The 23,968-nt window shown below is 43.1% G+C and overlaps 1 protein-coding gene across 2 annotated transcripts in view; it reads left to right on the top strand.

Annotated features, from left to right (window-relative positions):
• LOC119176178 (uncharacterized) overlaps nt 1-23,968 on the top strand; it is a 181,353-nt gene that overhangs the window by 148,820 nt on the left and 8,565 nt on the right. Inside the window, exon 9 of one of the 2 annotated variants that reach the window (XM_037427333.2) lies at nt 13,216-13,400. In XM_037427333.2, the coding sequence (XP_037283230.2) occupies nt 13,216-13,396 (181 nt within the window). In that variant the 3' untranslated portion in view covers nt 13,397-13,400. Of the gene's footprint in view, nt 1-12,370; nt 12,543-13,215; nt 13,401-23,968 lie in introns of those variants that run through there. The other variant, XM_075877242.1, reaches the window with a different exon arrangement.

Here is a 23,968-nt window from a genome sequence, read left to right as displayed (position 1 = left end):
GCTTCAAATTAGAAGTCCTTGGCAGCATCACTGATCACGTTACCGTTCTCAGCTGCTTTGGCACCAATTCTGAATGCATTTGTGTGCTATTCGGCTTATCTGTCCTTTCTCCTGCGAGTTCATGGAGATCAGCGGTTGGTTCATTTTGTGATCAACACGTAATGTGAGCAAAATTCACAGCTTGAAAGGTGCGACAAAATGAAGATGTTTGGATGTAGATGTCACAGAATAGCATCGTGCTGAAGAAGAAGGCCATATACCTGGTCATATAGCTGGCCATATAGCTGTTGTAGCCTCGAGGGACGAGCAGAGCCAGAGTGGCCGTGAACGAAGAACAGTAAGACGGTTTATTACTACATGAATACGGAGTACAAAAGAACACTGAGTGCCCGGTTCATAGCGCTTATATAGCCATAAAGCACTGGTGCTATCAGCGTGACGTCACACAGGCTTCGCATGACACCACACTCCTTTCCACAATGTTTATGGCCTATACCAATCGGGAGGTTTTCTTATACGAGCACTGCGTCAAAGAGTCTGAGCACCTAGAGGAGACGCAGGTATTTGCAGAGGGGACGTTGCCGGGGCAGAGCTTTGATGTGGACTTGCATTTGGTTGTTCCTAGGGAGCTGAGTCTTCGGGTTGCTCCGGCGGTGCGGTAGCAGACCTGGGAGATGCACGATTTGGAAGGGGACGGGGGCTCGTAGGAGGGGCTTCGGACCCAGGGTCTAGAATTGAACTGGGCACAAAACAGGGACGCTCACTGGGGCCTTCTTCGCCACTCTCAAAGTAGTGCTAACGTACATTGTCTACATGCATGAACCTGTTTTCGGATCCTACGCGCACAAGGTACGTAACGGCATTGCACCTTCTTTTTAAGACACCTATCAGCCACTTGGGATCACCTGGACGAAGGCCTTGAACGAGAACGCTTTCCCCCTCTTTGTAAGCTCTTTCCGACTCTCTTCTTTCGTCAACTTGGGCCTTTACTTTGGAGAACCGTTCTTCCATCCGTCTCTCCAGGTCTGGCTGTAGCATAGTCAGGCGAGTGCGGGGCGACCACGACAAAAACAGTTCTGCTGGTGTCTGCCCTGTGGTTGTGGTCGGTGTGTTCCGGTACCTGAACAGAAAGAGATCTATGCGATGCTGTAGGGTCTTATTCTGGCCCGATGACCTTTCGTCGAGAAGCTGACACGTAAGATCCCTTTTCACCGTCTGGAGGGCATCTCTTGGCGCTTCCATTGGACGCAGGATGGTATGGAGGTGTTCTGGTGTGCCGCACTCCGTTCTTAAGCAGGAACTCTGTGAAACCTTTTGCCGTGAACTGAGGCCCGTTGTCCGTTAGGACTTCCTCTGAAAGGCCATACGATGCGAACACCCCACGCAGCCTCTCGACGGTCTTCTCGGTCGTTGTTGAATTCATCACAAACACCTCCACCTACAGCAAGAGGAGACACTTGTTGTCTGCGAATGCCAAATCCTACCCCAAGTTTGTAGTGGGGCCTTAGGTGAAGCGTTCTTCGTCAACTGACAAGTACAGCAACTTTTAACAACATTTTCAATATCTTGGGTTAACTGAGGTCACCAGACATAGCTGCGCGCGAGCATTTTCATACGCTAACTCCGGGGTGACCTTCATGACAAAGTGCCAATACTTGTTTACGCAAACAGTGCGAAACAATTACCCGATTTCCCCACGTAACGTACTGCTGATCTACGGATAGTTCATACCGGCTTACAAAGTATGGTTCGAATTCGCTATCAGTGACATGCGCAGGCCGGCCATTTGTCCTGTACCACAACACTTTCGATAGCACTCTATCAGTACTCGTTTTTTTGCTGATTATGTCAGCAGACAGTGGAAGTTCATTGACAACAGAGAAAAATTGTACGTAATCTGAGACATCTCGCTCATTCGCCAACGGCAATCACGAAAGCGCGTCAGCGTTTCCCATGTGGTTGCCTTTTCGGTACACCCATCTGTAATTGTACGCCGCCAGTAGCAAAGCCCATCGTTGCATGCGCGCTGCAGACATTACTGGAACTGGTCTTCCGTGCCCAGAAGGCTGGCTAATGGCTGGTGGTCCAAATAAATGACAAAACTATGCCCAAATAGGTATTTGTTGAACTTCTTCGGCCCAAAGACCACGAGGACAGCCTCTTTTTCAATGTGAGCATAACCTTTCTCTGCATTGCTCAGTGCCCTAGACGCATAAGATCTTATGAAACAGAATGGCGCCCACGCCATACATGAATGCGTCACACACCCGCCCTATCTCTTTCGTTGAATCATAGTATGTCAAAACATTTCCTTCCGTCAACCAGGTTTTACTTTGCTGGAATCCTTGCTCTGCCTCACGGGACCACTTGAAGCCTTTTTCTTGGTTCAACGCATCATACAGTGGTCTGAGTCTCGTAGCCACATGGGGAACGAACTTAGCATAATAGTTTATCAACCCTAAGTAACCTCTTAACTGTGCCCCGCCGCGGTGGTCTAGTGGCTAAGGTACTCGGCTGCTGACCCGCAGGGCGCAGGTTCAAATCCCGGCTGTGGCGGCTGCATTTCCGATGGAGGCGGAAATGTTGTAGGCCCGTGTACTCAGATTTGGGTGCACGTTAAAGAACCCCAGGTGGTCGAAATTTCCGGAGCCCTCCACTACGGCGTCTCTCATAATCATATGGTGGTTTTGGGACGTTAAACCCCACGTCTATCACGTTCGCAACGTCTGTACCTCTGTCCCTACACATCTTCGCTAAGTGTCCAACTCGTTTACACACCCAAAAACGGTACTTGTGAAATTTGTAGATAGATGGTTAATCTGTTTTGTGGTTAAGGATCATTCCTTGCGCCGACTTGGGCTGAAAATCCTGGGTTTCTTTCTGGGCCAACTCGATACTCCTGGCGATATCGTAGGCCTCTTTAAAAGCCAACTTGCTTGTCTAAGCAGCTCTGCTTGTGTTTCTTTGTCACAAAGTCCTGCCACAAACCGGTCATACATGAGTCATCATTACAGCAGCAATTGGTTTTTTGTAATCCTGCTAGGTTGCTGAAATCCGGACACTGTTAAAATAAGAAGATAATACATCTCTGAGATTTTTATAAAAATTAGCACAGCAGTTTAAAAATTCACGCATTAGCCCCAGAGTTATTCAATCATATGAGTTGTGAAACTCCCTACTCCCCATAGGCTCCATGTATCGAAATCTGGACACTTCATTGCCCCCCCCCCCCCCCCCCCCTTGCCGGGAGTGAGTAGAGTTACTGTATATGCTACCTTTAGGTAGCAGAGTTGCGCCAAGGTACGCCGTATTGGGTTCAAATGTCTTGCGGGAAAGCCACTCGCACCCATGTAGGAGCAACGCTCACGCTTTAGAGTGCTACATCGTCCCTCAATATTGAGGGACTACGGTATTAGCGTGGCTTTATTTATTTTTTCACGTTCTTTTTCTTTTTGAAAGGTATGAGTAAAACTCGGTTGCTCCACTAACGCCTAGAAGCCTTGATTTGATGCTTACGTTCTTGGTATTGTAATAATAAAACAAATTGCGTCGGCTCGTTGAACCAGTAAGATGGTTGGTTTATACTAACTTTTTATTTATGGTTGTTTACACTAGCTTCGTCTTTTTTTCCACTGTTCTTCCCATTCACAAATATGAAATTATTTTTGCACTTTTGATCGCTATCAAACCAGTTAGGGATGATTTTTTTTTCATCGTTTTGGACTTATTCGTTAACCTGTGTGAGGAAGCCAGGTGTAGTTTTATTGCCTTCAACTAAATCAAGCTAGATAGCGATCGAGAGTACCCGTGCGGCGCCCATATTACGCGCGACACTCTATTACGCTCGTATTACAATCGCGGCTCACGACAGCTGATGTGATCGTTGTTCAACAGCCCTGTCGTGCCCAACATTCCTTCCGCGTAAGGTTTTAAAGGTGCATTGAATTCATGTAATTTACGCGCTAGCTGCAACACCTTGCCGATTAGAATAAGTATAGCTTAACTTATTCTGCTTTTATCTTTAGTGTTATACCAGTCAGACCAATCGGGACGTATGCAGCCGACACACGCGACCAACTCTGCTTGTATAACGTAATCGCTGCATCTGTGGGCAATACAAATTTAGCAAGTTTGCAGTGCCATGGATACTGAACAATAATCTTTCTCTGGCAACATCCGCTGCACCCGCGTCTAATCACATGGGCGGTAACTAGTACAATTTACCACAAAATGCACTTGATATCATACATCTCCCGACCAACATGACTACAGTACAGAAGAAGTGCGGCAAGAATAACAACAGCCGATGTCAACTAAGCTTGATCTGCCCGGAATCATCGTAGCGTTGACTTCTTCGCAGTGCAGTTGAACCACTTACGACCACGTGATGGCGCTCGGAAAATAGGAGCACTGAACTCCTGCAGGCGGAGCGAGCGGCGCCCGGAAAACAGTGGCGCAACTCTGCTACCTAAAGGTAGCATATACAGTAACTCTAGAAGTGAGCAGATTGTTGCGCCACCTGTTGACCTTGACATCCACTATTGAACGCATTATTTGTGTTTTGTGTTGCCGCACTCAGGTGGCGCAAACATCAGCTAACTTCCAGAAGATTGGGCCAACTGCGTGTCCCGATTTTGGAACACAGTTTCACAACTCGTATAATTCAATAACTCTTCATCAGCTCTACATCCCCACTTGAAAAAAGTTGTGCATTTACTGTAGCCCTATTCATCCCCAGTAATTTCAGAAAAGTTCTGTATTATATAGTAGTCATCACCTTTTGATGTAGCACTTGGTGTCAGTCGTCTAGTTCGCCAAGAAAAAAAATAAGATTTTGTTTTTTAGTGCTTCTTTAAGGCAAGATACTTTGCTTCATTGCAATTTGCAGACGTGCGAAATGAATGTTCATATTTGCATAAAGTTAGGAAATTATGATCTGAATCACTCGATGTAGCAGTATATAATTAATTATTTCATTTGTAAATAAAAACAAACTGCTCATTTTCTGTTATCTGGAGTTTTCATGTCTCGTTATGCCAAAAAAAAAAAAAGGAGCGCTATGCTTATTTTGGCATTTTTATGGTGGCAAATCATGGCCTTTAAGAGTGGCAAGTTTGTCAACTGCCTTTTTTTTTTGTTCGTTTCTGCCACATGTGCAAGGCTGTATAATTCTTGTGAAATGCTTTATGAAGGTTCATCAGCATACAAACTTGCAGGTCCGAACTGATATCTGCAAAAGATGATCGAAAGCTTCCCAAAAATGCTATTCCATGCGACTTCTTAATATTCCTATAGACAATAGCTACACAGCGTGCGCTCTCACCAACGCTTAACATTCCTATGGACAAAATCTACCCGACATGCCCTTTCGCCAAACTTCACCACCAGGTGAAAGGGTTGCACTGCATGCTTGTGAAAATGTCCATGGAATTTGAGTGCTGAAATTTCGGGGCACCATTAGCGAGCTCAACGAGTTTGATAGAGGCCAACAGCACAATATGTTGGAATGCATTTGTGGTGCAGACCACCTGTGGTATTACTGAACACGTTGGTAACGCTTCTACAGAAAGTTCATTGGACTCTTCTTATGTCCTTTTGGGATATTCTGGATATTCACTCTGGATACCTCTTATCTCTGTACAAAAAGCGTGCTACTGAATATCCACAATAAATGTCTGGATTGCAGAATAGATTTATTTTAGGCATCAGCCTATTGTGAATCATTCATGAAAGGGTTGTCTATATTTGACATAGGTGTTTTAAATATGTATCTGAAAATTATGGCTCAGCAGACCAACTTTATGGAAAGTTTCATTTGTGCAGTTAGTGCTGGTATGTACAAGCAATTCATCATTAATTGACGGGTAACTGTAGTTTCGATTGTGTACTTTTCTTAACCTTAGCATCAAACATTACTTTAACCGTCGAAATTCAGAGAGAAAAAAAAGAAGTCATGATAGATTTCTACACACACAAACTCTCAGCCATTCTCAAATTTGCAGTGGTACTAGCGGTGGGTCTGCTGCTCATGGCTCCCTTGACCACTAGCTTTTGTAAGGACCATTTTATTTGTTTGTCTAGAAGATTGTTACTATGGAACCTTGCTGAATCCCTAAATGGTGCGGGTTCACACCCACTCACGCTTGTACCATGCCTTGAGGCAGCCCTGATAAAATATGTAGAGCTAAAAAAAAGTATGACTCCTAGCATCATTACACCATCAAGACAGATGCGCATGAATGTGCATTAAAAATTAAGATTTCTGTGGTATCTACATTTGCCTGCTCAACCACCCTCCTTTGTACTCACATCTCTGCATTGCCTCCAACTTACGGTTGAAAATCGCTGTTTTTACATGACAGAAATAATCAGTATGCATGCTTGTGTCACGGACTGAATGTGGTTATATCAAGTTTTGCTCTTGGAGCTTGTGATGCTATTTGCTAAACTAAGATTTATGTTGTAGCTTATTTATTTAAGTTTACTGATTTATTTATTTATTTACAATACTGCTAGCCCCAAGTAGGGGCCGTAGCAGGGTGGATTGACACAAGTACATATCAACATAACTATAAAAAAAAGAGGAAACAAGAAACAAACTTGAAAAATGCATGATTTGTAAAACAACAATATTATTACAAATAACTATAAAGTAGAAAGTATAAAGTACCAAACAAAAAAAATTATATTTCACAAACTATTTTCAATGAGCATCTGAAATCTATCCACGTCGTCCATGTAAACCCATGAAGTATCAAGCTCATTCCTCTCGAATACCGTGCTAGGGAAAAATGAATACTTGAAAATATTGTTTTTTGTTTGAAAAAGAAGTAACATGAACAGATTTGTGCGTCTTGTGGCGAAGCTTGAAGAAAGTGTGACGTATTTATGTGTGTTGCCTTTCAGTTTGCCTTTCACAACTTTAAAATAAAATGAAGACATGCAATTTTATTTCAGTCCAACAGTGTCCATAAACCTGCTCTACCCTTTAGTTCAGTAACAGACGTTATACTATATTATCAGCGGTAAATGGGTCCCATATTATGTTTTTATACTCAAGCAGAGGTAAAACCAGAAACCTGTACGCTAAATGTTTAACGTCCGTAGAAGAATTACAAAGGCATTGCTTCAAATAATGTAATTTAGCCATGGGGATATTAGCAATATGGTTATGTGGTAATTCCAACACAGATCATGACTGATGTAAAGACCTATGTACTTGAATTCAGAAACACGTAAAAGTTGATTACCATCTGCTGTATAGTCAAATATCATTGGGCGCTTCTTATTTGTAATAGTCAGTACAACACTTTTACCATAATTAACACACATCTGCCACGTGTCGCACCACTTCAGTATATGATTGAGGTTAGCATTCAGATTTACTTGGTCATCACGTTAATTTACAACAGAATATAAAACGCAGTCATCAGCATACAGTCGTAGTCTCGAAATACAACCTTCACCGATGTCATTTATAAACAGCAAGAAAAGCAAGGGTCCCAGTACAGAACCATGGGGAACACCTGATACAACTGGTAGAAATGTAGAAATATAAAAGGAAGTTCATTTTACACAACTTACTGCTGCCGAGATGTCAGGTATGCTTGTAGCCAAATACAAAGCTGATTATTTTTTGGTATTCCGTGAAGCTTAATTTGTTTTGTGTGGGAGATTTTATCGAATGCCTTGGCAAAGTCGAAAACTGATGCATAAATTTGACTTTGGTAATTTATAGCGGAGGTGAAGTCATGAACTGCTTCGACAAGTTGGGTTATAGTCGAAAAACCTCGCCTTAAGCCATGCTGAGCGGGTGACAGAATAGAATGTTCATCAAGAAAAGAAGCGATGTTTATAAATGATGTGTTCTAATACCTTACAGCAAGAACAGGTTAGAGCAATAGGACGATAATTCTTTATAAGTTGTTTGTCGCCACTTTTAATTAAAGGCCTTATTTTGGACAGTTTCCAGTCATCTGGTAACATGCTTGAAGATAGAGATGCATTGAATATAACTGTTCGAAATTTTGATGACCATTTTGCATACCTTTTTAAAAAAACATATGGTATTTCATCAGGTTCAGAGGACTTTCTTTCATCTAAAATCAACAAAAGGTTAAATACTCCCGTTTCATCACTTGCTTAATGACCAATGGCAGGCAAGGCTTTAAATGCAGAGAAATGAGGCACACACGAGTTATCACTTGTGAAGACTGATTTGAAATGTTCATTAAATGCATCAGGTATTTCTAATCATCCAACGTTAAGCGATTGTTTATCACGAAAGTGTTAGTGTGAGATGTTTTAGGTGCTATGTATCTCCAAAACTTAGCAGGTGATTCTTTTAATAGCCTACTTAAATGAACATTGTAAAAAGTGTGCCGCTCATGACGAATCCACTTTTAAGCCCTGAAGACAATAACTTGATTTCAGCACGCAAGCTTTCAGTGCTCTATTTTTACTTTTGCTTTTCAAGGCGGTCAATTTTTCTTTTCAGGTGAATAATATTTCTAGTGATCCATGGATTAGACACATTGGTTTTCCTAAGCTTAAACAGAACGAAGAGCTATATACAAGCATGCACAGTGTTCTTGAACTTTAACCACATTGTATTTACATTATCAGAATCGTTTCTTGTGCTTTCAAGAAGTTCATTGAAAGGTAGTTCTAATCTATCTATAATACTAGTATTATCGGCCAAACAAAAAACAGGTACACGAGTTGCATTAGTGGACCTTTTTTTTATGAAGGAACTAAATTGAACTAAGACAGATTTGTGGTCCGAAATCCCATCTACTGTATCACATTGAATTTCACCAGGAATGTTGCTACGCACAAAGACAAGATCTAAAATTGATATGCTACTATCTTGAATGCACGTGTGCGCTTTGACTAATTGGTTTATGTCAAAGCAAAAAGCAATGTTTATTAGCTCTTTGTTATTGGCAACATCTCTTTTACCAGCTGAAAATGTAGACCAATGAACAGATGAAAGATTGAAATCTCCACATGAGAGAATCTTGGTATTGCTGCTTGTATTGTTTTGCAGGTAGTTTTTCAACTGTTGTAGTATTTCTAGATTAGAACTTGGTGGTTTGTAAACGATACCAATCATCACACAATATTGATCATAGCATATCTTGCAGAATAAAGCATCTACATTAAATGGGTTATTCACGCACACAACGTTTAGTTCTTTCTTGAACAATAGCGCAACGCCGCCGCCCCTTTTGTTGCGATCTCGACGGTGAACTTCGAATTCAGGAGGGACAAATTCGCTTTCATATATGCCATCGTGAAGCCAGGTTTTGGTAAGTGCTATCACTTCTAGATCGTGAACGGAAATCTGGTATTCTAAATCTGCAGCTTTATTTACAATACTTCTGCTGTTAACATTCAATAGTTTCATTGGATAAGAACTCTTTCCATGTCACCAAAGAGCGCGCTTTGTAACAGCTGTTATTTCACCATTTTCGTCATTCCACGTGTAAAGCTTTCCATTCACTGATACCTTATCAAAAACTAGCCTCACCTGTTCCTTGCGGGCTCGTTGAATGGCAGTACTGTCCCACAATTTTTTTCTAATGACAGGCACTTTTTGAGAGAAATATTTCGTTGGTTGGAACCCTTTAACCAAAGACAGTTTTTCAAGATCGAAACCTTTTTGCAGTAATCAATAAGCGTTGAAATAATCGGTCTTGTTTTGCTAGTAGACTTGGCTCCAAGCCAGTGACATCTTTCTATAACTTTAATTGTTACATTCAGTTTACCCTGAAAAAATCTTTGCTTACTGTGTTAAGAAGCAATTCTATAGTTTCATTCTGTGGCTCTTCGAGCCCATGAATGATGATGTTGTTGCGCCTGCTAAGGTTTTCAAGTTCGTCTACTTTATCTACGATTTTAACTACATACTTTTCTAATCTATGCACAGAAGTCTCTACTGCCAGAACCTTCTCATGAGTAGCTGATAAGCGCGTGAGTGACGACTCAAGCGAATCTAGCCGCGCTTCGCAATGGTCTAGCGTGATAGTCAGGGAAGCCTGTGTTGCACTGAACTCATCCATACGGCGCATAATTTCTTTCTGGCTTTCAAGAACGCTGAGCAGGAGTTCGTGGTTAGTTCCCGAGCTTTTGTCAGATATTTGTTTATTTTATTTATTTTTTTATACTGCCAGTTCCAACGGGGATTATTGCAGGAGGGCAAACAAAATACATAAAAAAAATACATATACAACCAAATACAGACTAGATACACTTGCACTTACATGCGAAAATGCGCGACTACAGATATTCTATGATGATAGATACATGAACAGTTTAAAAGCACAACAACCTTTGTCTGGCAGATATGCATGAAAATATTATACTACGTAATTCACTGATAATACTGATATATTGAAAAAGCAACCAAAAACTGTACAAACGAGAAAAGAAGCATAGAAAAAAATATAATTTCAGCTATGAGTGTCACGAATGTGGTTTTCAACTAAAGGTAAAAAAGTATTCAAATCTTTACTATTAGTCATCTATTATTTCAATGGTGGCATTATCTGTGGGAAGTGGTCACTAATAAAAATTAGGTCAAGCACATTTGAAGAACACCCCTGTACACATGTGGGCTCTTTAACAATTTGAGAGAGATTAAATATCAGCATAGTATCAATAATAATGCCGGACGAAGGTGACTGATGGTTCATGGTGAGCCAGTCGATATCGGGAAGGTTGAAATCGCCAACCAGTATGGGTCTACTTGCCAGAGCGTGAAGGTGCAGGTATTGATACAGGGAATGCATTGCTTCTAAAGGTGATGAGGGACTGCGATAAACGCGACCTATTATCGTTGGACAGGTGGTTAGGTGGATTTTACAGAATACCGCTTCCACTCCTTCGACATCGGGGAGGCACATCTTAACTATGTTACATCTTCAGCCTTAAGAAGATATATAGTATTACTTTTCCTATTAAGACGAATACGTTCTGCACCACCTCAAACAAAACATTTAGCCTATAAAATCTTTATCTGCCTATTACTAGAGTACGCGTGAATATGTGTGCGTGTATATTTTTTAATTGACTAGATGTTACCAAACGCCTTCTCTTGTTCTTTCGAGTCTACCAAGATGTTGCGTTGGCGTTATCTAAATTACATATGTTGTTATGAGAGCCATTCAGCCTTTCTCATTTTATGGCTGGTAGTTTTTTTATTTTTTCATTCCAACCAACTCTTTGCTGTTCTTAGTCGTGCTTTTGATCTCTTGATGTCCATTCTATCACTCAAACTCTCCATCGTCCTCGTTATCTGTCCTCCTTATAATGTAATCTACTGAGGCCCATTTGTTTTCTTAAATATAAAATGTTGGCTACCCATGTTTTCTGATGCAATCTGCCGTATTCCTATCGCATTGCATTACAACTATTCTCTGTTTTTCTTTCGCATGGCTTGTCACATGGTTTGTCACTTTTTCAGTTTCATTGTTATCTTCCAAGCTTTGGAACATATGTGTCAAGTCTGGCAAAATGCAATGATTGTACACTTTCCACTATAGTGACAGTGGTAGGTTGTCAGCCATGCATTGAAACTGTCTACCATATGTGTACCAGTCCATCCTTACTCTTCAGTGAAATTCTTTTGGATGAGTAAAATTCTCCTGCTAGTATTTGACCTAGATATACATAGTAATCTTCAAGATATTCTAGGGTCTGGTTGTGTATCATGAAATTATGCTCTTTTGCGAGACAACCTAGCATACATTATTTTAGTCAGCTACATATTTATCTTCAGCTCTAATAACGGTCCCGCCACGGTGGTCTAGTGGTTATGGCACTCGACTGCTAACTCAAAGATCGCAGAATCAAACCACGGCTGGAGCGGCTGCATTTTTGATGGAGGCGAAAATGTTTGAGGTCCGTGCACTTAGATTTAGGTGTACATTAAAGAACCCCAAGTGGCCAAAATTTCCGAAGCCCTCCACTAGGGAGTCTCCCATAATCGTATGGTGGTTTTGAGACGTTAAACCTCAGATATTATTATTGTTCTTCTAATTTAAGCTTTCTTAGTTTAGGTCTTCAATGATGATTAGCAACTCATTGCCACTTAAATTGGTTGCTTGGGCATGTTGGTACGGCATATTGGAGGGGAACAGCACGAAAGACAAAAAACCAGGCAAAGAAGGGCCCACACAATAGTGCTGACTTACAGCAAAAGTTAATTCATCAAACCACGCATTTATATACTTGCACTGTTAAAACAAAAAGAACAAACAAAAAAGACAAAGATAAATCAATGAAATATCAGCATCATCGTTAAAAAAAAACATCCTCATTACGTGTGCAGTCAACCTGATAAAAACAAGACTTCCTTTTCTGACAGGACAACTGAAGGCCTGCTCATGGACATGTCACCCAGCCTAGCTATTCCCAGGGCCACCAGTATTTCATGTGTGACCTGGTCCAGGTGATGCTTCACAACCACACATAAATGAAACTCGGGGATGTACCCACAATCTCGGCAATGCCTGGATCAAAGAAATGCTTTAGGTGTGCTTTTTGAGACGCTATTTCAGACACCGTTCACTTTGGCCTATGTATCGTTTGCCACTGGTCAGTGGTAGAGAATACACCATGCCTTGACTGCATGGAACAAATTTATTCCGATACTCAATCGCAGAGGTGCTGGTTTACATAGATGCAGGGTTGATGGCCCTACACAGGCTAGCCAGCTTCTCGGGGGCAGAAAAAAGAACAGCGACCGCACACCTGCCGGTTGTCCTCATTAGATTGTGGGCCACGTCGTGGATGTACGGAATGATGACTCGGTTCAGCGCTTCATCCATGAAGCTTGCGCTCGCCATTCTCGAATCGCTCCCGCGTGAACAAGCTGGTGATGGGAGCGAGCGCCGCAGTGCCCACTAGTGAGCACTATGAGTACTAGGGGTTGCTACGACGGACAACGGTGGACAAGCCCATATCTTAAGGAGCTTCACTTCTAAAATGTTTAGGGTTTGCAGCCTGACTTGCATTGACGATGGGATAACTTTGGCATGAGATATGGGAATGAAGTTACGGTAGAGTAGTTTTACTTACGGGCACCTAATTTAAGTGCCCACAAGTAACTGGGATTATCCAAAGTTCACTCAGCTGAGTAGTGCACATTACTGAACCTGTATTCTTGCATACTACTATGATGATTTCTAACAGTGTGTCATTACCTTGCAGAAATAGACTTTTGTATGCAGTTTCTGTAGTGGAAAAAAGAGTGCAAGAAAAGGAGAAAAAGCTTGACAAGTATGAAGAACTCTTTTCGGATCCAGAGTATGACGCATTGGTTGAAGACTTGATGCGTTTGCTTCAGGAGGATGAGTCGAACGTCTCATTGTTCAAAATGTCCCGGAAATAAAAAGGTAATTTTTATTGCATGAATATGTGAGCTTGAACCTGTACTTGTAAGGTGTAAAACATTTTTTAGCTTCTATAATAAATACTGCTGGAATAACATTCACAATAAGTCGTCATTTGAGCCTACACTGTAGCAGGATGCAGTACCCTTTATATAACAAATGGAAAAATTGATTCTTGAAAGCATGACATGAAGTTGCAGTGGTACTGTTTCTTTTTCTTGCATAATCATGCAGTTTATGTGTCATTCAACTTGCTTGTACTCTTTATATAGTAGCATGTCCTTTCGAGTATCATTACGGAGTGTGCAATAGAAGTTGGAGGCAGGGTAGTTAGACAAGACACTGGCAAGCTTTCCCAGGAAACGAAGAACCTAATTAAGAAGCATCAAATCATGAAAGTGTCAAGTACAACAGACAAAATAGAACTGGCACTGCTTACGAAGTTGATTTATAGACGTAAGGTATGCGATGTAAGAAGGTATAACATGGAGAGAATTGAACACGCTCTGAAAAACGGAGGAAGCGTCAAAGCAGCCAAAAGGAAACTTGGGATAGGCAAAAGTCAGATGTATGCACTAAGGGAGAAAGAAGGCAAAATAACTACCAATATGGATAAGATAGTTAAAATAGCGGAGGAGTTTTACAGAGATCTGTACAGTAGCAGAGACAACCACGACCTTAATACTATAAGAACTAGCAGTAACCCAGATGACACCCCACCAGTAATAATAGAAGAAGTCATAAAAGCTTTGGAGAGTATGCAAAGAGGCAAAGCTGCTGGTGTGGATCAGGTAACATCAGATCTGCTGAAAGATGGAGGACAGATTGTGTTAGAAAAACTACCCACCCTGTTTACGAGGTGTCTCCTGACGGGAAGAGTGCCAGAGTCTTGGAAGAATGCTAACATCATCTTAATACATAAGAAAAGAGATTGCAAGCACTTGAAGAAGTACAGGCCGATCAGCTTGCTCTCTGTAGTATACAAGCTATTTACAAAGGTAATTGCTAACAGAGTAAAGAAAACATTGGAATTCAATCAACTAAAGGAACAAGCAGGATTTTGAACAGCCTGCTAAACAATCGACCACATTCATACTATCAGTCAGGTAATAAAGAAATGCTCAGAATATAACCAACCACTATACATAGCCTTCATAGATTACGAGAAGGCGTTAGATTCAGTAGAAATGTCAGCCATCATGCAGACACTGCGGAATCAGGGCGTAGGTGAAGTATATATAAACATTCTGGAAGAAATCTACAGCGGATCAACTGCTACCATAGTGTTCATAAAGAAAGCAACAGAATACCAATCAAGAAGGGTGTAAAGCAGGGGGACACAATCTCCCCAATGCTATTTACCGCGTGCCTACAGGAGGTTTTCAGAAATCTAGAATGGGAACAGTTAGGGATAAGAGTTAATGGAGAATACCTTAGTAACTTGCGCTTCGCCGATGACATTGCATTGCTGAGAAACTCGGGGGACGAATTGCAACTCATGATTACGGAGTTAGACAAGGAGACCTGAAAAGTGGGTCTTAAAATTAATCTGCAGAAAACGAAAGTAATGTACAACGACCTCAGAAAAGAGCAGCGCTTCGAGATAGGTAATAGTGCACTAGAAGTTGTAAAAGACTATGTCTACTTAGGGCAGGTAATAACCGCAGAGCCGAACCACGAGATTGAAGTAACTAGAAGAATAAGAATGGGGTGGAGCACATTCGGCAGGCACTCTCAAATTATGACAGGTAGATTGCGACTATCCCTCAAGAGGAAGGTATATAACAGCTGTATCTTGCTGGTACTTAGCTACGGAGCAGAAACCTGGAGACTTACAAAGAGGGTTCAGCTTAAATTGAGGACGACGCAGTGAGCAATGGAAAAAAAATTAGTAGGTGTAACCTTAAGAGACAAGAAGAGAGCAGAGTGGATTAGGGGACAAACGGGGGTTAAGGATATCATAGTTGAAATAAAGAAGAGGAAATGGACAAGGGCCGGGCATGTAGCACATAGACAGGATAACTGCTGGTCATTAAGGGTAACTAACTGGATTCCCAGAGAAGGGAAGCGGGTTAGGGGGAGACAGAGGGTTAGGTGGGCAGATGACATTAAGAAGTTTGCTTGTATAAATTGGCAGCAGCAAGCACAGGACCGGGTTTACTGGCGAAACATGGGAGAGGCCTTTGTCCTGCAGTGGACGTAGTCTGGCTGATGATGATGATGATGATGCCCTTTCTGCTTGCTTTGCACTTTTGTTAATCATTTTGTGCTGATGTCATGATTAATAGGCTTCAACTTGCTTTTATTGTGTCCTCAATGTACATAAGTCAAACCTCGTTAGTACGTACCCACTTTAAACATACTAACAATTAAAACATAGTTGCAACGAATCCCCGACCGAGTCTTGCAGAGAATAATGGATTCACAAACCGCTTAAGCCGTAGTGCTTTGTCGTATGTCTACTGCAGGGTTAATGCGTACTAACTGCATACAGAGATGACATTTTGCGCTGGAAAGCTGAACTTACTTATGCCATAATGTGCCGCAAACGATTTTTTACATCATGTTGATAAGTTCGGGGATTGGCTGATCAATTATTCCGATTTTAGTGCCACTGAAGTTATGTGTTTGACGGTAAAAACGAAGGTAAGATGTCTACCACCGACAAATGTGCATTAGGTCTTATCTCCAATGAAAAAGCCTTGTCACAGTCATTCACAGTAAGCGCATCCTCGGCTGTCTGCTCGGGCACCCTTGTGGCATAGCGCCACTTCAAGCCTAATGCACACTTTTAAAAGGCGACTACCTAAATGCGCTGAGCCGCTGATCACTGCCACTTCATTGCGCGAACGGTGTTCAAGCTCGCATCGCTTTCCGTAAATGCAATTGCCGAAAACACAAGCAGCTCGGTGTCGCAAAGTTTCGCGATATAGGGAGTTTTAGAATAGCGGTAGTAGGCGTTTTGGGTGTAACGGGCGCCATATCAGATTTAGAATAGCATTTTCCCCTAGTATGGACACCAACGTTGAGCCATAGCTATACCATTAGCTCGGAGAAGTTGGAGAGGTGCCACATGGTGGGAGGCCTGGGTGACGTCACTGCTTGGACTCTTCGATGCTCACCGCGGTGCGGCCACACAACATGCGCTCGCTTCGTGTGCTGTTTGCATTGCCTTTTTGCTTGTCACAAGCTGCAGATTAATGACGAAAACAGAATCAATAATGTAGCAGATGAAACAACAAAACGTTTACTGTTGCTTCTGTGCAATTGCCAACAGTGCTCGCGCTCGCAGAATATGAAAGGGGTGAACAGGTCTGTGTCGTGCCGTACACACCTATAGTGGGTTCCATTCCTGTCCACAGCAGCCGCATTCCAACGGATGTGAAAAGTAAGAACAGGCTTCTGCTTAGAGACAGCAAACTTATTTCCGCATAATCATGACGTGATCATGAGGTCCAAGACGCCATATATACATTACTCAATTCAGTTGTTATTCACTGGCGATTCCTCTAACAGATAGAAGGTTTTTCCCTCCGCCAGGGTTACTTGTATCGCACTGATCCCTGTATATACGGAAAGCGCTTTTAGTGGTGTGCCGAGTCCCGCACTCGCGTACAGTCTCACAAGATATCTCGAATGTGCTATCCGAGCGGTTATGGCTGTTTTCCTTGTGCACTTGCTCACTCACCATGTTGTTTAGTTCAATGCTTCTCTTGCAATAATTTTTGGGTGCTTCACGTTACTGAAATTATTCAGGTAAAGTGCGGTTGAGGTTATGTACAGGAATTCTTTAATACTTCTGTCAGATTCTGTTTTCATGCAGCATAGTAGCACTGGTGCGCGCATACCAGCTTAGGTAGCCACCCTATGAATTAACTTTTCTTGAACTGGATTACGTGTATGTAGACAAGACGTGCGAGACCAGTCGTCGCCTCATTGAGGAAAAGGATATTTAATTATTATTTGGGTCACATCGCTGAGTGCGCTGTCGGCACTTTGTCGCATTTCCTTTGGTATGGTTGTTGTCAGCGGTGCTCCCACATGACGTGAACATTATCGTTTATGATGCGGTGGTAGATTGGACTAGTATTTCATGCAAATCAGGGTATACGGCTATGTAATCCCTGGCAAATGTTGAGGAAAAATGTGTACATATATGATCCGAGTGAACGGACATCTCAACATTTCTGCAATCGTGGTGTGTGGGGCAGTATTATTTTATTTTGTTTATTTTCTGAATATGTTAAGTAATGGCTTATCACAGACAGATTCCTGTAAAGTGTCCTGTTGGAGATAGCAGATTTCTGTGAGATGTTTTAGATGATTTGCAAATGTAGGCGTAACTACCCATGAAACACAAAAAAAGCTATTTCACGTCTAATAAACGTCGTGGAACGGCTGGTCAAAAGTGCTAATAGACATCTTGGTCAAAACATTTTGTAGCCGTAGACGGCTACCTGATCGTCCGATAGCTGTGCTAATGTCCCGCTAGTTGTCATCTAAAATATGTCTTGCAAGACCAAGTTTAAACGTTTTCTAAGCGTATTTGTTTTTTCCCGTCCCGCCAGTTGTCATCTAACAAAAGTCTTGCAAGTTTATATGTAATCTACTCATCTTCGTTTTTTTGCTGTAGAACATCAGAAATGTAAAACAAGCAATTACAATATATTAGAAGGGTATCAACTTTGGCTTGTTGGTTTGCCACACTTGTAAACTGTTGCACGTGTAAGATGTGGACAGGAACACAGACGGGTCTCTCTGTGTTCCTGTCTACGTCTTTTACATGCAACAGTTACGTGTACGGCAAACCAACAAGCCGAAGTCAGTACCCTTCTAACATATCGCTTGTTTTGCATTTTTAATTCTTTGGGTCTGCCTGTTCTTGTCCATTTTTTATGCTCAAAAGTTTACAAGTAAGCCATTATAATATCTTTGGTTAGCCCGGTGACTACCACAGAAAGTAAAAGGGACAGGAAGCGCTTTATTGCCATTTTACTTTCTTCCTGTCTCAGCCGTCAGGCTGGTGACCAAGAAATTTTGTAATATACTTGTCCATCTACCCTACCCTCACAGGTCTACATACCCTCACAGGTCTACATACCAGCTTCTATTGAGCTGATAATAAATGTGATAGGCTCAGAATTGACACACTTCAGAAATCACTTTCATATGAATGAACAGACCGACATGCTGAAATGTAGCAATTACTCCATTCTTTTCAAAGAGGCTTTATTATTAAGAAAGTAGAAATGAATACTGTAAAAAAAAAATGCAATTGAAAGGCTGACGGCAAGGACGAATCCACGAGTTCCACGTACCGCTGTGGCTCAATGGTAGAATACTGGGCTGGCATGCAGTGGACCCGGCTTCGAATCCCATTGTTTTCTTGGTGTTTACATTTACTGTTTCTTTTTTTATTTCTTGAGATACTGGTTTACGGACACCGGCGGCGATGGCGGCGAACAACTACAGTGCCGCGCGTGACCTGTGATGTGATCTCATAATAGCTTTCACTATAAAACGTGCTCGGGCCGCTGGCTACCCGCCTTTAGAGTGAGGTTCTGTGAAACAAGGTGGCGTCACGTGATCGTATTGTGGTAGCATTTCGACTGCTACGCTCATGTCTGCTGTGGTGGGCCTCGTGCAGAATAGCACTAAACACACGCAGGAAGTTTAGATGCGATGGGAAATTATGCTATAATGAATGCATTCATGTCATTATTGCTGAGAACTGAGCTTTAATAAGCAAAAAAAAAAATGCCAGAAACTGAAGGATATATACATGTACCATCGGCACCAAATAAAATGCGAACAGCGATAAGTATTAGAAACCACATGTATAGTGCCCTCTATCCAGTCATCACCATTCATAGGCACGCATCAGTTTTTATTTGGTAGCACTGCGCATGTCCACAGTGATGACTGGATGGCACTAGGCACTAGACAATTGCTAAAGCTTGTCGCTGTTTGCGTTTTCATTTGATGGTTTCGTTTGAATATGCATTGAAAGGTTCGATCGTAGTAGCAAAATTTCGTACAAAGCGCCAAAAATATGAGCTTAGGCCAATGAAGTTGCGCAGTGCTTTCAGGTTAGTAGGCTTCAGGAACTCGGATATGGCGTAAAGTTTAGCAGGATCGGGAAGGATGCCTTCTTTGGAGGTGACGTGGTCTAGTATAGTTAGTTTCCGAGCGGCGAATAGGCACTTTTTCAAGTTAAGCTGAAGACTGGCATTTTGGACACAGGTCAAAACTTGATGCAACCGTTGTAGATGGCTCGGGAAATCTGGTGAAAAGACGACAATATCATCTAAATGGCAGAGGCAAGTGTGCCACTTCAGGCTGTGTAAGACGCCGTCTATCATGCGTTCCAAGGTGGCGGGCGCATTACAGAGACCGAATGGCATTACAGTGAATTTTTACAACCCATCTGGTGTTACAAACGCGGTTTTGGAGTAGTCAGTCTCAGCCATGGGCACTTGCCAGTAGCCATAGTAGAGATCCAAGAAAGAAAAGAAATCAGCTACTTGCAAGATGCCGAGTGCGCCATCAATTCGTGGCAACGGGTACACATCCTTCCTGGTAATCTTGTTAAGCCAGCGATAATCAGCGCAAAATGGTATTGTGTCATCTTTCTTCTGAACAAGGACGACAGGTGATGCCCAGGGACTGTTGGAAAGTTGAATGACACCGCGTTTAAGCATGTCGCTCACTAGATCATCAATAAGGCACCTTTCACTTGCCGATACTCAGTAGGGACACTGTTGAATGGGCGCATGGCTTTCGGTGTCAATAGTATGCGAAACAGTCGTTGTGCGGCCCAGTGCCCTTGCTTGGCAGTCAAAAGAAGAGAACTTGTCGAGCCAGCGAAGAAGTTGGTCTCGCTGTGTTATTGTAAGGTCGCTGGCTATAGCTGGTGTGAAAGATTGTGGTAGTGGCCGAGGAGTTGATGTCTCGAGGGTGGCCAAATCAGTGGGGTCGTCCATGGTGTCAAATATCGAAGATGACGCCAGCGGCTTGGCTTTGCCGAGGGTTTCCTGGCGGGGCAAAGTGATTGGTTCGGGCTATGGATTGGTGATGTACATCACAGAGGTGCCTGCATGGAACTCGAGGATGGCAAATGGCAATGGCAGCGATCGGTGGTGAACTAGAAGTGCAGACGATGCGAAAAGCACTGAGCGGCCGTCTTCAGAGTTACGAGAGATAGAGACAAGAATAGTCGACTGAGTAGGCACAATGGTGTCGTCACAAACTGTGATTTTGCGACATGTATTCTTGTCATCGATGACGTCTGTCGAAAATGGGATAAACTCGAGTTCAGTGCGGGCACAATTGATGATCGCACAATGTGTAAATAGGAAATTCCACCCCAATATGACGTCGTGAGAACAACATGGCAACACAATGAATTCAATCACATAAAGAACATCCTGGATGACGACACAAGCTGCGAAGGCACTGGATAGCTGCTCGATGTGCTGCGCGTTGGGGGTATGAAGGGATAGTCCAGAAACAGGCGCCGTGAATTTTTCGATATGGCGGCTAATGCGGGCATCAATCGCTGAAAGGGCAGTGCCGGTGTCGACAAGGGCTAGCGTTCATGTTCCTTCTATAGCGACTTCAATTACATTTTGGGGAGAAATTTGAGGCCTTATGAATTTTGCCATAACTGCAGTTCTCGCCTCCTGAACTGCTCTACTTAGTTTTCCTGGCGCGCAGGGATTCGCCGTCGTTGCATGGGGGAAAGGGTACGGCCGTGAGGAGAAGGCGAGCGGTGAGAAGAGGGTGGGATTTAGGAGGTTGGATCAGATCAGTAGTCGTCTGAATAAGTGGGGCATGGTTGACGTGGCGCATACGTGACCAATGGTGGACGCACACTGTTGGAGATAGGCGGTGCGCAAAAGCGACAGTAAGGGGCCACATGTCCAACAAGGCCACAATGAAAACAAATAAAACGGTTGTCTTCCGTGCGCTAAGGGTCGTCGGCTCGTGTGTACTGTACAACTGAGCAGGTGGGTGGCGATACTGGCGGGTGAATAGGCAGACTACGTGGGCTGTAACCTTGCAGCACAGGCCTGGAAGTGACTGCGGCGTACGTCAGGGGAGCTGCAGTCGGAGCCTAATGGAGAGAAGGCGGGACTTCTTTGGCGACCTGATCCATGATGATGTTTTGGAGAGCTGGCGCCAACGGGGAATTCGACTGGTCGTGAACATGCGGCATCAGCGAAAGCTGGCAAGCGACCTCTTCACGGACGAAATCCTTAATCTGTACCAGCAGAGATGAGTTGTCAGGAGCAACAGCCAATCCCAACATTGAAGTCGCCTGTGGATGAGAGTGGCACATGGCTGTGCGTTGTTTGCACAGCTCATCAAAGCTTTGACAAAGACTGACAAGTTCAGACACTGTGGACGGGTTCTTTGCCAGCAGCCTCTGAAAGGCTTTGTCTTCAATCCCTTTTAAGATATGCCTGATCTTATATGCATCGGCCATTGCGACATCAACGCGGTTACACAGGTCGACAACGTCTTCAATGTAGCTGGTGAATGTTTCACAAATCTGCTGCGCACTGCCTCTCAACCGTTACTCGGCTTGAAGCTTCCGAACAGCGGGGAGCCCGAATACTTCCCGTCACGTGCGTTTTGAAAGCAGCCCATGTCGGGAAGTGGCGTAGATGGTTTCGATGCCACACGCTGGCGACGCTGCTCAAATCAAATGACACGTAGTTGAGCTTCGCGACGTCATCCCAGCTGTTGATCAGCCTTACCCGTTCATATTCGGCGAGCCAGTTTTCAACATCCTCTTCTTCTGTACCGCTGAAGATTGCTAGGTCACGTTGACGCAATGGGCCAAAGCAGACCATTGTAGGCACCAGGACAGCAGGTTGTTGCTGCGGTTGATTTGGTACTTCATCAGGCATTGCAGAGGCTGGCTGAAGTTTCCGGTTGCCAAGTTCCAGGTTGTCGCTACCCATCACCTCCACCACTTGTTACAGGAATTTATTAAGGTACACAGCGACCGGGAGGATAGCAGCAACGGCAGGCAAGGTGTAGCCAGGCAGCGAACAGCCGAGCGAGCCAGGCGATATGAATGCGCTTCCGCGTGTGTATATCTTCTTCCTCACACATATAATATACTAACGCTCCTTTCAGTTTGCATAATGATCACAAACACAGTTCAGCATGATTTGCCAAAAGCTATTTATTTTGATATCTTCCTCATTTGTTTTGTTTTGATTTATTGCTTATACCGGTGATTATGTCGGCAATGATAGCATCCAGGTGTAGTCTGGCTCCAGTAATGTCAACATCGTTTAAACGAGTGAGCCTCACAGCGATTCTGCAGCAAATTTCACCCATGTTCTTCCGCTGTCTCGCAAAAAACTATGAAGCTTCAATGGTTTTGATCTCATGGTACATTTTTTTCTCATCGGAACCCTCTCACCTGCTCTTCCAACGTGTGCCCCATTCCAGGGGTGGATCGAGTGGCTTTGCATGGCTCTGCTTTCACTGCTCTGCCGCTATTCTCTTCACGACATGGCACTGCTGCTCGAGTTTTCCAAAACGAAAATGCCGTTAATAAAAACGAAACGTATTAACACGCACTTACATACACAGTACTATTTGGCAACAACATGCCGTCAACGAAAACTATGCTTCGTTTCCATCGGTTGGAGCTTCATTCGCAGGAAGCTGCTGCCACCGCGATAGCATGGAAATCCTTGCAGACTCACTGAAATGCAACCGTGCTTCCCTGTGGAGATCTTCACTGCAAGGTTGAAAATCTGCAACCACATTTATCTTGGCAATTATGAAGGCCGCGGCATCACTCTACCGCGGGTAATTGCATGCGTGGAGACGTGTGATGGCGCTTTCAAATTGGCTGAGGGCAATCTGACTAGTGACAATATTCCTTCTGTGCTGATTAAGAGAAGCTGAGTAAGAGATATGCGATCTCCACTTTATCTCCACTAATAACTCAACTTTTCACACCCGACCAAAACTGGACGCATTCTTCAATGTCCAGCTCTTCTTATATTTTTCGTTAGTGTATCTTTAAGGTCCCCAAATGAATGTGCGTATCAGACGCCCTAGCAGTCGAGAGTTGCACCAGAAAAAATCTACATGCTCATGTTTCACCCACTGCCTCGGGGAGAAAGCGGATCACGAACATCGACCTTAATGTCGGCTTCTATGAGGCGGTAAGTGACAATTACGGCTAATTTTCAGCTTATACAGCTCAAGATTCTGCGTTAGGTCTCTCAAATGAAGGGGTTATGGTGGCTACATGAAAAGGTATCGGCATCATATCTGGTTTACGTCGACCATTTTCGAAGGCGATTGGGCGCCGGGATATCAACAATATAAACCTACCTTCAAAAAGACTAAAATCTTGACAATTCTGACATATAGAATTTTGTTTCGCAGTTACGCATCAACGCATGTTGACTGCAGGTGTTGTCTTCAGAAAAAAAAAAAATTCTCTAGTGTCACGGATTACGTGTGGCTGCTTCTGCGGGCGATGGAGTGAGACGAAACTCAGAAAACAACACACCACATTTAATAAACACTCGCAC

This window comes from Rhipicephalus microplus, chromosome X (genome assembly GCF_043290135.1).
Source record: "Rhipicephalus microplus isolate Deutch F79 chromosome X, USDA_Rmic, whole genome shotgun sequence".
Classification (NCBI taxonomy): Eukaryota; Metazoa; Arthropoda; class Arachnida; order Ixodida; family Ixodidae; genus Rhipicephalus; species Rhipicephalus microplus.
Note: the sequence above shows the minus strand (reverse complement) of the source record. Positions and strands in the feature narration are given on the sequence as shown.